The 15,014-nt window shown below is 42.6% G+C and overlaps 1 protein-coding gene across 2 annotated transcripts in view; it reads right to left on the bottom strand.

The window, feature by feature from the left end:
• LOC111980305 (AP-2 complex subunit beta) overlaps positions 1-15,014 on the bottom strand; it is a 67,169-nt gene that overhangs the window by 35,427 nt on the left and 16,728 nt on the right. Inside the window, exons 9-16 of one of the 2 annotated variants that reach the window (XM_024011026.2) lie at positions 14,214-14,309; positions 13,909-14,024; positions 13,567-13,732; positions 12,887-12,985; positions 12,438-12,697; positions 11,566-11,761; positions 735-776; positions 48-194 (exon numbers count right to left, since the gene is read on the bottom strand). In XM_024011026.2, coding sequence (XP_023866794.1) covers positions 48-194; positions 735-776; positions 11,566-11,761; positions 12,438-12,697; positions 12,887-12,985; positions 13,567-13,732; positions 13,909-14,024; positions 14,214-14,309 — 1,122 coding nt within the window. The remainder of the gene's footprint in view (positions 1-47; positions 195-734; positions 777-11,565; positions 11,762-12,437; positions 12,698-12,886; positions 12,986-13,566; positions 13,733-13,908; positions 14,025-14,213; positions 14,310-15,014) is intronic. The other variant, XM_024011027.2, reaches the window with a different exon arrangement.

Below are 15,014 nucleotides of genomic sequence, written 5' to 3'. Positions count from 1 at the left end.
GCATTAGCATTGAACATCAACATAAGCATCGAGCTGTGGGTACTCACAGACTTTGGGGTGACATAGCCTCCTGTGGTGATGGCCATGCCTGTGGAGAGCTCAAACAGGTCGTTGAGGCCACTGCTGAGCACTGCAGGAGTGGGCGATGGGGCGAATGTGTTGGGAACTGAGGAGGGGATAAAGTTCTGTCCCACCTGAGTCACACACACATGCACACACAAAAAAAACATACAGGACATCAGCACAACTATGAATCCAGAATGTACCTCATCGACGGTTCTCTAGCAACCTTCGATGAAGAGACAGGTTCCAAACTCATTTTTGTTGTCAAGTGCTCAGAGTGGGTTTCAAATAACAAATGGTGGCACCATCTAATTATTTATTTTTAAAGACAATGTCATGATCGACAAATGTGATTTCGTACATTCACTAAAGCTGAAATCCTGACACGAGAAATACATTCTCCAATGCTCTGATTTGCAGAGGTCGAAACTAGTTTGTATATCTTCAGTCAGAATTTCGGCCTATGATTTCGCAATTTGAGCAATCCTCCACTGGAATACATGATTTCCCCCACCCCATCAGTGGCAAGCAAGGTCAAAAGGTGAGGCGTGAGTGTGCAGGGAAAAAAATGTTTGTCCAGCTTTGAACTGTGTGGCAGTGAAGTTTTGACCCCAGCTAGAACCTCTAAGAGCATGCAGCATGCAGATGGAGAAACGGAAGGGCTCACTTACTGCTGGACTTCCCCCAACACCTCCTCCCAGGTCTCCCCCCAACTACAGGTGAGAGAAGAGAGGACCCATATCCAGCACCCGCATCCAAACAACAGATAGACAGAGAGAGAGAGTTAGAGAGATAGAGATACTTAGCAATAGCAACCCATCCCCAACCCCCCCAAAAGCAAAATAACCCATATACCGCCTAGAAAATGGCAAAGGTTATTATGAAGATAGTCAATTTGACACAGTGAAATGGTTACCAGGAAGAAGCGTCAGTCAGTCAGGAGACCAGAAAACCTTGCCAAAACATGAACATTGAGATGGAAGAATAGCTCATTGCGAAATTCATTCGATACACGTATTTGAGAATTCACAAAAAAATTATAGTATAATAGCTTTAAATGTATTGGGCTCCTTTCATCTCTCCAGTTGAATTTTTACAGGGGTGTAAGGGGAAGGGGATAAAGTAATTACAGAAATCAAGTCTAGGTCTACACAAAAGATTCAAAGACACATCCTCATTAGAATCTCTAAAAGCATTTTGTATTTGAGATGCAAAATATCCATCTCAGAGGCTGGATGACAAAATGTCATTATGTATGTAACAATAACCATTGTGATATTCAGGACAAAACTTCCTTTGAGACCTGGCACTTTTAGTTAAATGCATTTTGACTGTGAGAAGTGTGAAGTCACCTTGACAGCCACATAGCGAGACTGGAATACCATTAAAAAAATTATAGCCGAAGACCCAGCAAGGCACAAATCACATGCTCGTATTTGGCTGTTAAAAGGCAGATAGAAAAGCATTGGCGCAAGCAACGTGAGAAGCAATGTTCAAGACATCTTGAGGATATTTGACCTTGGGGAATATAAATGTATGAAATTATTTTACTTTCAAACATACAGTGCCTTCAGAAAGTATTCATACCCTTATTCCACATTGTGTTACTGCCTGAATTCAAAATGAATTACATTTTTTTTCTCTCAACCATCTACACACAATACCCCACAATAACAAAGTGAAAACATGTTTTTTGAATTTTTTGCTAATCTATTGAAAATTTAAAACAGATATCTAATTTACGTAAGTATTCACACCCCTGAGTAAATACATATTTGGCAGCGATTACAGCTGTGAGTCTTTCTGGGTAAGTCTATAAGAGCTTTGCACACTTGGATTGTACAATATTTGCCAATTATTCTTTTTTAAATTCTTCAAGTTCTGTCAAGTTGGTTGTTGATCATTACGAGAGAGTCATTTTCAAATCTTGCCATAGATTTTCAAGCCGATTTAAGTCAAAACTGTAACTAGGCCCCTCAGAAACTGTCAATGTCGTCTTGGTATGCAAATCCAGTGTATATTTGGCCTTGTGTTTTAGGTTATTGCCCTGCTGAAAGGTGAATGTATCGCACAGGGTAGAGAGATAAGGTACTCATTCAAAAATAATGTTACATTATTATACGCTATTATTGTACACAGAGTCCATGCAACTTATTATGTGACTTGTTAAACACATTTTTACTCCTGAACTTATTTAGGCTTGTCATAACAAAGGGGTTGAATACTTACTGACTCAAGACATTTCAGCCTTTCATTTGAAATTAATTTGTAATAAAAAATTGAAAACATAATACAACTGACATTATGGGCTATTGTGTGTAGGACGGTGACAAAAAATATATATAAATTTAATACATTTTTTATTCACAATCTAAAACAACAAAATGTGGAAAGAGTCAAGAGGTTTGAATACTTTCTGAAGGCACTGTATATCCATCATTGTAATGAAGTGTAATCAATTAGCTGTCTTTTAATGTTAGAACCCAACATTTCTTTTTTTATTTTACCTTTATTTAAAACTAGGCAAGTCATTTAAGAAGAAATTCTTATTTACAATGACGGCCTCCCCCGGCCAAACCCGGACGATGCTGGGCCAATTGTGCGCCGCCCTTTGGGACTCCCAATCACGGCCGGATGCGATTCAGCCTGGATTCGAACAAGGGACTGTAGTGACGCCTCTTGCAGAAGCAGTGCCTTAGACCGCTGTGCCACTCGTGTACCACAGGTCGATAATGCTTAGGTTTGACAAACTTTGATAGAACTTTTTGATAGAACTTTTTGATAGTGTTTACCACAAGATATACCTAGTTTTGCGAGCTTGCACAAAAGTGCATTGTATTCAGCCCTCCCTTGACGAAGTGGTGTATTTTGAAGGTGAATCACTCAGAACAAAATGGCTGAATGCTGTGGCCTTTTCAGAGTGTTTTGTTAAGAGACTGCTGGGAGTCTGTCAACTATGCCGAATTAACCCTTACTTCCTCACATGCGAAGGGGAACTGGCAGACTAGTCAATATTTTCTCACTTCACCCTCACACTGAATTATTTCTTCTTCTAGCATATGAATATTCTTGATATTTACACAGGGTTGAAGTACCAGCTTTTGACCAGCGGCAAGAGATGCAAGTCACAAAGTTGGAGAAGTCTTAAAGTGTGAAGGAAGTGTCTGGAAATACTGCCAAGTTTTATACTGACGATACAAGGGCCATTTAGGAATGCATACAGAATATAAACAGGACAGCTCATTTACATACTGCTGGAGAGGGAAGTTTCAGGCTCATCAATAATAAAATCTTAATGGGGCAGTTAACGGTCACATTATATTTCTATTGGGAGACAGACGTAGAGTCCTTTGCAACTTCAGCGGGTGTTCAAAATTCCATCCATATAGATGAGTGAATGAGAGTCTTCCATGAAAAGCCTGACCCAATATGTCATTCAGTTTTAGAGGGGTCTGCTATTGGCAGGTTTAAGAGAAGAACCCAGTCTATTTGCATTGAAAAATGGCTAGCACACGGAGCTAGCCTGACAGCTTGTCAGGTTAACTTGGCTCGGCCTCCTCATCTAGAAGGTCAGCTTTAATATTCAGTTTTGGGGCGCTGACTCGGCCCTTTCTATTGCATTAATCATTCCCAGATTTTGCCCTTCTGATGACAGCAGGTCATTGTCTATCTGGTCTGGCGATGCTGCCTCAAACCTCTAGCAACACTGTCTCTCTGCAGGGTGTCTGGGAGCATGTTCCAAGGTATGGAACATTGATTCTAGTTCTATGCGATTCTATTTCTATGGGCATTGGGCAAGTAGACTTAAAAGGCAGGGTGCTTTACCTGGCATAATCCCAACCCTTGCTTGGATGGAGTTGAGAAGTTTACACTGTTAAGACAGTGGACAAAGGCAATGTCCTGTGAAGTGGCTTATATGTTAAATCAACTGGCTGAGCTCCTTTTACAGTGGCCCAGAAAGCTGTAATACGGAATGACATGAGGATGAACAGGCTAGTTATCTGGTGCATTACACTGAAAATTGTACACCATCTCTTTAAAAATTTGAAGTTTATGATGATGACGTGCAAGCGAGCTGTCATTAATTCATTGCTATGCTATGATCATTGATCTCCCGAAGAAGCTTTTACTTTCTTTATTTGCCCTCAAAGGTTTGGATATACTGGTAAAGTTAGCTAGCTAGCCAATGAGGTAACATGACCGAACAAATGTAAACAAATGGTTAATGACGCGCAAGCAGTTTCTGTGGTGGAAAGAGTACCCAATTGTCATACTTGAGTAAAGTAAAGATACCTTAAAAGAAAATGACTCAAGTAAAAGTCACTCAGTAAAATACTACTTGAGTAAAAGTCCAAAGTATTTGGTTTTAAATGTACTTAAGTATCAAAAGTAAATGTAATCACTAAAATATACTTAAGTATCAAAAGTAAAAGTATAAATAATTTAAAATTCCTTATATTAAGCAAACCAGATGGCACAATTTTCTAGATTTTTAAATTAACGGATAGCCAGGGGCACACTTCAACACTCAGACGTCAATTACAAACGAAGCATTTGTGTTTAGTGAGTCTGCCAGATCAGAGGCATTAGGGAAGACCGGGGATGTTCTCTTGATAAGTGTGTGAATTAGACAGCTAAGCATTCAAAATGTAAGTAGTACTTTTGGGTGTCAGGGAAAATGTAAGGAGTAAAAAGTACATTATTTTGTTTAGGAATGTAGTGGAGTATAAGTAAAAGTTGCAAAAAAAATATAAAGTACAGATACCCCACAAAACGACTTAAGTAGTACTTTCAAGTACTTTTACTTAAGTACTTTACACCACTGAGCAGTTTTAAAACTGCCCACGACATGATTTATGAATGTAAAATGCGGTCCGGTGATCCCCTATAGGAAGATACAAATGTTGCGCCGGTAATATGGGTCAGATCTTTTGACTTGGTTGCGCTAGAAGCAAGCCGTTTTCGCTGTAGTAATGGTGCAACCATGACGCTGTTGACTCACCTTTTTCTCTAGGGCAATCAGAAGCCTTTTCATTAGAACAATTATCTTCTCCCAAAATAAAACTCCTGGTCGCACTTTAGAGCCCTTCTCAAGGGTCCAAGTAGAAATATCTAAAGCCATGATGACTCTCGAGTCTCTCACTAACGAAGTCCTCCTGGGTTCAGGTGTGAACAGGAGCCTAGGCAGTTCCCTGATACCATTCTACTTCCCCAACGAGGGCAGCCTGCCATTCCCCAGAAGTGCCCAAAAGTGGGATCCTAAATCCAATTACTTCAGAATATCGGAATCTTACTCACTCTCCCAGTTTCTGAAGGTGGATGACAACCGGGTAGTAAATACACAGAGGAAACGATTAGAGTCGAAATGAAAGACTAAAAAGTAGCTTCCTCATCAATCTACACACAATACCCCATAATGACAAAGCGGAAATAGGTTTTTTATGTTTGCAAATGCTTTAAAAAATAAATAAAACAGAAATATCTTATTTACACAAGTATTCAGACCCTATGCTATGAGACTCAATTGAGCTCAGGTGCATCCTGTTTCCATTGATCATCGTTGAGATGTTTCTACAACTTGATTGGAGTCCACCTGTGGTAAATTGAATTGAATGGACATGATTTGGAAAGGCACACACCTGTCTATATAAGGTCCTACTGCTGACAGTGCATGTCAGAGCAAAAACCAAGGCATGAGGTCTAAGGAATTGTCCGTAGAGCTCCGAGACAGGATTGTGTCGAGGCACAGATCTGGGGAAGGATACCAAAAAATGTCTGCAGCATTGAAGGTCCCCAAGAACACAGTGGCCTCCATCATTCTTAAATGGAAGAAGTTTGGAACTACCCAGACTCTTCCTAGAGCTGGCCGCCCGGCCAAACTGAACAAATCGGGGGAGAAGGGCCTTGGTCAGGGAGGTGATCAAGAACCCGATGGTCACTGACCGAGCTCTAGAGTTCCTCTGTGAAGATGTGAGAACGTTCCAAGACAACCATCTCTACAACACACAACTAATCAGGCCTTTATGGTAGAGTGACCAGACGGAAGCCACTCCTCAGTAAAAGGCACATGACAGCCCGCTTGGAGTTTGCCAAAAGGCACTTAAAGGAATTTCAGACCATGAGAAACAAGATTGGTGTGATGAAACCGAGTCAAAATGAAAGACTACTAATTTTACATTGCAATACAATTTCTGGAGGAGTATTTCCACATAATCTCTTGCTGGTGATTTAAAAATGGTATATTTTGAGGAACAAGCCCAGAGGAGAATTCAGTGCAGACTGTAAACAGACTGCACTCAAATGTCATATTCAATTATCATCAAAGGCTATAACAACGTTAAATCTTGATCGCCCAACATTAAGCTTAGGCCTGCTTTTTATTTTACTAATATATAGCAAATAAAACTAGCATTGCTCTCTGTGTTCAATCTGGAGGAGCCACAATATCAGTAGTATTTGAACCCAGACTGCGAGAAGGTCAGGGTCCCCTTAGAATTTATCAGTGCTAAACTGTAACTACCGACTGAGGGCTGTTTCAGTTCACAGCTCTTTGCCTTCCATTAAAACCCATATCGATTCCATTAATTGGTCGAATGTGCTTAGAGTAAGTAGGCCTGCAGAATGCCTGGTCATAATTGGTAAGAAAGTAGCTTTCACTCCCCACTGTAATTACTCAGCAGATCTGTTTAAACATTCTGTGTAGCAGCACAACGGTAAGATGTCCTCGATTGGACTCTCTGACTTGGATTGGAGTCACTGTAGTATTAATGACCGCCCAATTAGTCCATGCAAAAACCAAGCCATGAGGTTTAAGGAATTGTCCGTAGAGCTCCGAGACAGGATTGTGTCGAGGCACAGATCTGGGGAAGGGTACCAAAAAATGTCTGCATCATTGAAAGTCCCCAAGAACACAGTGGCCTCCATCATTTTTAAATGGAAGAAGTTTGGAACTACCGAGACTCTTCCTAGAGCTGGCCGCCCGGCCAAACTGAGCAATAGGGGGAGAAGGGCCTTGGTCAGGGAGGTGACCAAGAACCCGATGGTCACTGACAGAGCTCTAGAGTTCCTCTGTGAAGATGTGAGAACGTTCCAAGACAACCATCTCTACAACACACAACTAATCAGGCCTTTATGGTAGAGTGGCCAGACGGAAGCCACTCCTCAGTAAAAGGCACATGACAGCCCGCTTGGAGTTTGCCAAAAGACACTGCTGTGGGGATGTTTTTCAACAGCAGGGACTGGGAGACTAGTCAGGATTGAGAGAATGACAAACGGTGCAAAGTACAGAGAGATCCTTGATGAAAACCTGCTCCAGAGCGCTCAGGACCTCAGACTGGGGCGAAGGTTCACCTTCCAACAGGACAACAACCCTATGCACACAGCCAAGACAACTCAGGAGCGGCTTCGGGACAAGTATCTGAATGTCCTTGAGTGGCACAGCCAGGGCCCGGACCTGATAGAAAATCTCTGGAAAGACCTGAAAATAGCTGTGCAGACACTCTCCCCATCCAACCTGACAGAGCTTAAATTATCTGCAGAGAAGAATGGGAGAAACTTCCCAAATACAGGTGTGCCAAGCTTGTAGCGTCATACCCAAGAAGACTCGAGGCTGTAATCGCTGCCAAAGTTACTTCAACAAAGTACTAAGGGTCTGCATACTTATGGAAATGTGATGTTTCCATTTTTCATTTTAAGAAATTAGCAAAAATGTCAAAAAAACTATTTTTGCTTTGTCATTACTGGGTATTGTGTGCAGATTAAGGGGGGGGGAAATGATTTAATCCATTTTAGAATAGGGCTGTAATGTAACAAAATGTGGAAAAAGTCAAGGGGTTTGAATACTTTCCAAATGCACTGTATCATTAAAAAGTTATTATTATTGTCTGTCGAGAAAGCCTCCCTAAAACATAAGATAAATAAATAGAGCTTCCCAAAAAGCTGCTGCTCATTTCACGTGCTAAGCACGGACTATAATGGTTATCCAGATGAGCAGCCACAAAACAACAAGACCTATGAGCAAATGAGACTTCATTATCACATTGTTACACTAGAGATTCAAATGTGCTGTGTATAGCTAGCTAACTAGGACGTTTTAGATGCAACACTGAAATGTTCATTAGTATGCACCATCTTGTCAAACAAAACAACTCATCTGCATGAAGACCAAAACAATCTTGACAGTGCAATAATATTAGCAGCATACAACCTGATAAGACGCTATCACTATCCACCGTCCACCATTAGGACCAAACTTTGGGGTCCTGTGTGTGTGCCAGAGCCACCATGGCGTGCCAAGCCTCCGCCTTGTGTCTCTTCTGTATTGAGATGTTAGAGTGAAGCCACATCGTGACATCCCTGGCCTGCATGCCTCTCTGTACTAGTGTCTGGCAGATCAATCAGGGACAGGGAGGCAGGCTTCTCACAGACAGAGTGTCTCTCTGTTGCCGCAGCCCAGCATACATCACCCTTGATGTGTCAGCCAGAATGTGCGTACACTATTTGAACTGTTGATGCATACAGTATTATAAGAGCTGAATCGATAAGCCAATATGTTTAATGTGGATATGATGATAACATAGCTATCCTGATAATGTAATAAACTTAACTTCCAAATTTAGCAGATACTTCATCAAAAAGCTAATCAGAGTTCCCTTGCACCATACATGAAGATACTAAATCAGTCATACAGTGCTGTGAAAAAATATTTACCCTCGTTCTAATTTCTTCTACTTTTGCATATTTTTTTATACTGAATGTTATCAGATCTTCCACTAAAACCTAATATTAGATAAAGGGAACCTGAGTGAACATACAGTTGAAGTCGGAAGTTTACATACACTTAGGTTGGAGTCATTAAACAAATTTTTCAACCACTCCACAAATTCCTTGTGAACAAACTATAGTTTTGGCAAGTCGGTTAGGACATCTACTTTATGCATGACAAGTCATTTTTCCAACAATTGTTTACAGACAGATTATTTCACTTATAATTCACTATCACAATTCCAGTGGGTCAGAAGTTTACATACACTAAGTTGACTGTGCCTTTAAACAGCTTGGAAAATTCCAGAAAATGCTTTAAAGCTTCTGATAGGCTAATTGACATAATTTGAGTCAATTGGAGGTGTACCTGTGGATGTATTTCAAGGCCTACCTTCAAACTCAGTGCCTCTTTGCTTCACATCATGGGAAAATCAAAAGAAGTCAGCCAAGACCTCAGAAACATTTTTGTAGACCTCCACAAGTCTGGTTCATCCTTGGGAGCAATTTCCAAACGCCTGAAGGTACCACGGTCATCTGTACAAACAATAGTACGCAAGTATAAATACCATGGGACCACGGAGCCGTCATACCGCTCAGGAATGAGACGCGTCCTGTCTCCTAGAGATGAACGTACTTTGGTGCGAAAAGTGCAAATCAATCCCAGAACAACAGCAAAGGAGGTTGTGAAGATGCTGGAGGAAACAGGTACAAAAGTATCTATAGCCACAGTAAAACTAGTCCTATATCGACATAACCTGAAAGGCCACTCAGCAAGGAAGAAGCCACTGCTCCAAAACCACCAAATAAAAGCCAGACTACGGTTTGCAACTGCACATGGGGACAAAGATCGTACATTTTGGAGAAATGTCCTCTGGGCTGATGAAACAAAAATAGAATTGTTTGGCCATAATGACCATCGTTATGTTTGGAGAAAAAAGGGGGAGGCTTGCAAACCGAAGAACACCATCCCAACCGTGAAGCACGGGGGTGACAGCATCATGTTGTGGGGGTGCTTTGCTGCAGGAGGGACTGGTGCACTTCACAAAAGAGATGGCATCATGAAGCAGGAAATTTATGTGGATATATTGAAGCAACATCAAGACATCAGTCAGGAAGTTAAAGCTTGGTCGCAAATGGGTCTTCCAAATGGACAATGACCCCAAGCTAAATGGCTTAAGGACAACAAAGTCAAGGTATTGGTGTGGCCATCACAAAGCCCTGACCTCAACCCTATAGAACATTTGAGGGCAGAACTGAAAAAGCTTGTGCGAGAAAGGAGGCCTACAAAACTGACTCAGTTACACGAGCTCTGTCAGGAGGAATGGGCCAAAATTCACCCAACTAATTGTGGGAAGGTTGTGGAAGGCTACCCGAAACATTTGACCCAAGTTAAACAATTTAAAGGCTATGCTACCAAATACTAATTGAGTGTATGTAAACTTCTGACCCACTGGGAATGTGATGAAATAAATAAAAGCTGAAATAAATAATTCTCTCCACTATTATTCTGACATTTCACATTCTTAAAATAAAGTGGTGATCCTAACTGACAGGGAATTTGTGAAAAACTGAGTTTAAATGTATTTGGCTAAGGTGTATGTAAACTTCCGACTTCAACTGTAACACAACAATTACATACATATTTCATAAACAAAGTTATGCAACACCCAATGCCCCTGTGTGAAAAGGTCCACCCCCTTACACTTCTGTAGAATTCTACAGGACAATGTCAGGGCATCCGTCTGTGAGCTGAAGCGCAGCTGGGTCATGCAGCAAGACAATGATCCAAAACACACAATCAAGTTTACATATACATTTGAAGTTTTGGAATGGCCTAGTCAAAGTCCAGACCTAATCCCAATTGAGATGTTGTGGCAGGATGTGAAACGAGCAGTTCATGCTTGAAAACCCACAAATGTCGCTGAGTTGAAGCAGTTCTGCATGCAAGAGTGGGCCAAAATTACTCCACAGTGATGTGAGAGACTGATCAACAACTACAGGAAGCGTTTGGTTGCAGTCATTGCAGCAAAAGGTGGCACAACCAGTTATTGAGCGTAAGGGGGCAATTACTTTTTCACACAGGGGAATTAGGTGTTGCATAACATTGTCAATTAAATAAAATAAGTATAAATGTTGTTGTTATTTGTAAACTCAGGTTCCCTTAATCTAATATTAGGTTTTGGTTGAAGATCTGATAACATTCAGTTTATAAAATATGCAAAATAGAGAAAATCAAAAAGGGGAGAAACACTTTTTCACGACACTGTACATCGATGACTTTGATGTCGCCAAGGAGACTTCCAACAGCCTAAAATGAGCATTTACATCTGACAACATTGCCCCGCCACAGCAAACAAACTATGCCTTTTCACTCCACAGGAAAGCTTAGGCCTACAACTTCATAATATTTGACAGGAACACCATGTACCATTGTCACTGATGCATTCCAAAACCTGCAGTTATCCTAGTAATACGCAGATGCAATTAAAATGCCCTCTAGAATTCCTCTGCCTCCCTACAACATCTCAGGTGAAAAGCCTACCCTGCTTAGGAAACCATCAATGAGACCACAATCTCCACACGACACCATACTAGGTTTTATTGTTCATGGCACAATGAAACAATCTGGAGAGTGCGGTCCTATTGATCCCTCATGGACTTCATTGACAATCCCCACCATTCCAACCCAAATAAATAAACTCAGTTGTTTGCAATTGTGTGTGAGTGTCCGTCACTCACCAGGCTGTCGAGGCCTCCGCCCAGCAGGTCGACGGCGCCCATCTGCATGGAGGACTGCTGGGGCACGTTGACAGGGGGACCCAGGTCCAGGTTGAGCAGGTCTCCCAGCAGGTCACCCTGGGAGGGGATGACTGACTGGGTCTGTTCAATGGGAGCCGCTGGCCCTGCGCTCACCGGGCTCTCGCCTGTATCAATGCTGAGAGATGGGAAAAGAGGAGGACACAGAGATGCTAGTATGTCAGTGTTTCCCCTATATTCATTTAGCAACACTTCTAAATAGTTGCCGCCATTCCCAGAAATATGATAAACCCCCCACCCCCCCGGGGAACGACTCAAACCAGATATAAAGTATAGGAGAAAATATACTGGAGATATACATGCTTTAATTAATAAGATTATTTTTAGAACTAACAATCACCAAAATAAAACTAGACATTCAGGGAGAATCTAAAATGTAAAAAATGTCATGGCATGGGGCCCCCATTGATTTTGTTATAATGTTTGAGTCACTCAGATAGCATAAGAGGGCATAAATGTTCTCTCTGCCCTACGTCGAAATGTGTAGAATTGCAGGAAACTAGCTTTACAACTAATCTTCTCTTTGCCCCATGGCAAAACGTGTAGAATTGCAGGAAATTGGCTTTAAAACAGCAACATTATGTATCTGCATCCAAGAGGGCCTCTAAATTTAGGTCGGACACAGCGCTATTGCCACGCCCACTATGGGAGAACAGATGTTGGTATTTGTGTGTAAGCAATGATAGCCTTTGTGTTGTGCTAGAGGGGGAGGGAAGCTTTATTTGGGGGTTAGGTGAGTGTCTGTCTTCCTGGGACTTAGGTAACTGAGTAACTTTCTCATAACTGTGTCTCACCTGCCGTGCTGGATGGGCAGGTGCTTGCGGTGGATGCCGTGGCTACCCTCCACGAAGGCGTTGGGGGGCTTGTGGTAGACGGAGGCCAGGGAGCCAATGTGGCAGATGAGTTCATCCAGCAGGGTGGGCTCAATCAGGTCCGTCTCCTCCGAGATCAGGGGCTTCTCGGACAAGACCACCTCCTTGGCAGTCACCGGGTCGGTGGACAGCAGGCGCCAGTAGATGTAACCCCTGTCACGTAGGTCAGGGTTGTCGGAATCCTAGGAGGACACAAGGGGAAGGAATCACAGTGGTGAATAGACAGTGTTGAGTTGAAGTTTGAGACAGTTTGAAGCAAAAGAGGGAGATATATTGGTGTGTGTCTCTGTGTGTGTGTGTGTGTGTGTGTGTGTGTGTGTGTGTGTGTGTGTGTGTGTGTGTATGTGTATGTATATATATATATATGTCACCTGTGTGGCCAGACTAAGGACCTGCTGCACCAGCTCCTGAGTCTCAGAGGGTTTCTTGAGGAATAGTTTGACAATGGCCGTCAGAAGAGTGAGCTGGACCTGAAACACAACACACCCCCAAGACTGTGAATGGTCTGACCCCACAACCCAGATAATAAAGGTAATTATTGTTAGGGTGGGGCCAAATCAACTCCTAGCCACAAGGCACGTGTAGATCTGAAAGGATGGCTTTAATGAAAGCAATATAGCAGAAATTACAGACAAGGGCAAAGTGGAGCTATAACCATATTCAATCCAGTCTTTGCCCTAGATTAATTTCCAAGCAGGGTCTAATAGTCCCAAAGGCAACAAAGAGGCCATCTGGCATTAAGATTGTCAAATGAAACCAACAAGGTAAAACATTGATCCAAACTTTTCAGATTTATATTAATGGTCTTGCGGGGTAGAATTAGATTATAAATTGCAGACGTCAACTGACCTGGGTGCTCTGCTCTGGGACAACTGACCTGGGTGCTCTGCTCTGGGACAACTGACCTGGGTGCTCTGCTCTGGGACAACTGACCTGGGTGCTCTGCTCCTTTTTTAGGACAACTTGACTGGGTGCTCTGCTCTGGGACAACTGACCTGGGTGCTCTGCTCTGGGACAACTGACCTGGGTGCTCTGCTCTGGGACAACTGACCTGGGTGCTCTCGTCGTGGAAGCCCTCCAGGAAGCTCTCCAGCAACTCGTCGGCGTTGTCGATCCTCTCAGCGTACTCGCCCACGATCCAGATCATGGCGGCGCGAGCATCCGGCTCGTCCAGAGAGTCCAGGTTCTCACACAGCGTGGCGATGATGCTCTCATACCTGAAGAGATAGAGAGAGAACACAAAGGGTCAGGGTATATACTAGTGTCTGTCTGGGCCTTGGGATATACACAGCTATTGTATATACACAGACAGGGGCGGTATAGGTCCTATTGAGGAAAATAAATCTCCATCTTCATTGATAATTATCGGGGATGGAGGGAAAAGGACACCTACTTGTTGGGGTATTTGCGGAAGATGTCCCTGATGACCACGATGGCCTCCTGCACCACATAGTTGACTTTGGTCTGGATGAGGTCCAGCAGGGTGCTCACACAGCGCTCGGCAGATTGCTAACAGAGAGACAACAGGAACAAAGTCAACACCGACCAAACACAGATTTATTTGTTTAAATCAGTGGCTAAAGTACCTTGTTTAAACTCCTTCAAACAACTTCATAGATGGCACTTTTATGGAACAGCTATAAAATCTGATCAGAGACCCACTCTGCGTCCATCTATGATGGGGTCTCAGATTCCTACCTCTACTTTGATGGCACAGCGTCCGATGGCTCTCACTGCCTTACGCACAAAGTCAACATCCACCTCGGTGGCGTACTCCTTCAGCTCAGCCAACACCTGGGGAGAGAGCAGGGCATATGAGTGAAAAACATGACACACACACATTTACACACACAGTCACAGTGGGAGGACAAGCAAGCGTATTGACATTGTAAGAGAATGATTTGAGAAGACATGGTTAAGGTTGGTGAATTATGTATGTATCCAAAGGTAAACTACGCAAGCCAAGGCTTGTCTTTTTACAGCAAAGGAAGCAAGCACATCCACTGTCCAAAACATGTGTTCATTAAGGCATCATCTGACAGCATGCCTGTCAGAGTACCATTAGGAGTGACGCATTGGGATGTGAACATGTCTGTCGAAATAAGTCTTCAATATAAACTAAATATACAAAACGTTAAGAACACCTTCTCTATCCATGACATAGACTAACCAGGTGAATCGAGGTGAAAGCTATGATCCCTTATTGATGTCACTTGTTAAATTCACTTCAGTGTAAATGGAGGAGACAGGTTAAAGAAGGATTTTTAAGCCTTGAGACATGGACTGTATATGTGTGCCATTCAGAGGGTGAAAGGGCAAGACAACAACATGTAAGTGCCTTTAAACAGGGTATGGTAGCAGGTGCCAGGCGCACCGGTTTGTGTCAACAACTGCAGCTCTGCTGGGTTTTACACGCTTAACGGTTTCCTGGGTGTATCAAGAATTGTCCACCACCCACAAGACATCCAGCCAACTTGACACAACTGTGGGAAGCATTGG

The sequence above is a fragment of the Salvelinus sp. IW2-2015 genome, linkage group LG20 (genome assembly GCF_002910315.2).
Source record: "Salvelinus sp. IW2-2015 linkage group LG20, ASM291031v2, whole genome shotgun sequence".
Classification (NCBI taxonomy): domain Eukaryota; kingdom Metazoa; phylum Chordata; class Actinopteri; order Salmoniformes; family Salmonidae; genus Salvelinus; species Salvelinus sp. IW2-2015.
Note: the sequence above shows the minus strand (reverse complement) of the source record. Positions and strands in the feature narration are given on the sequence as shown.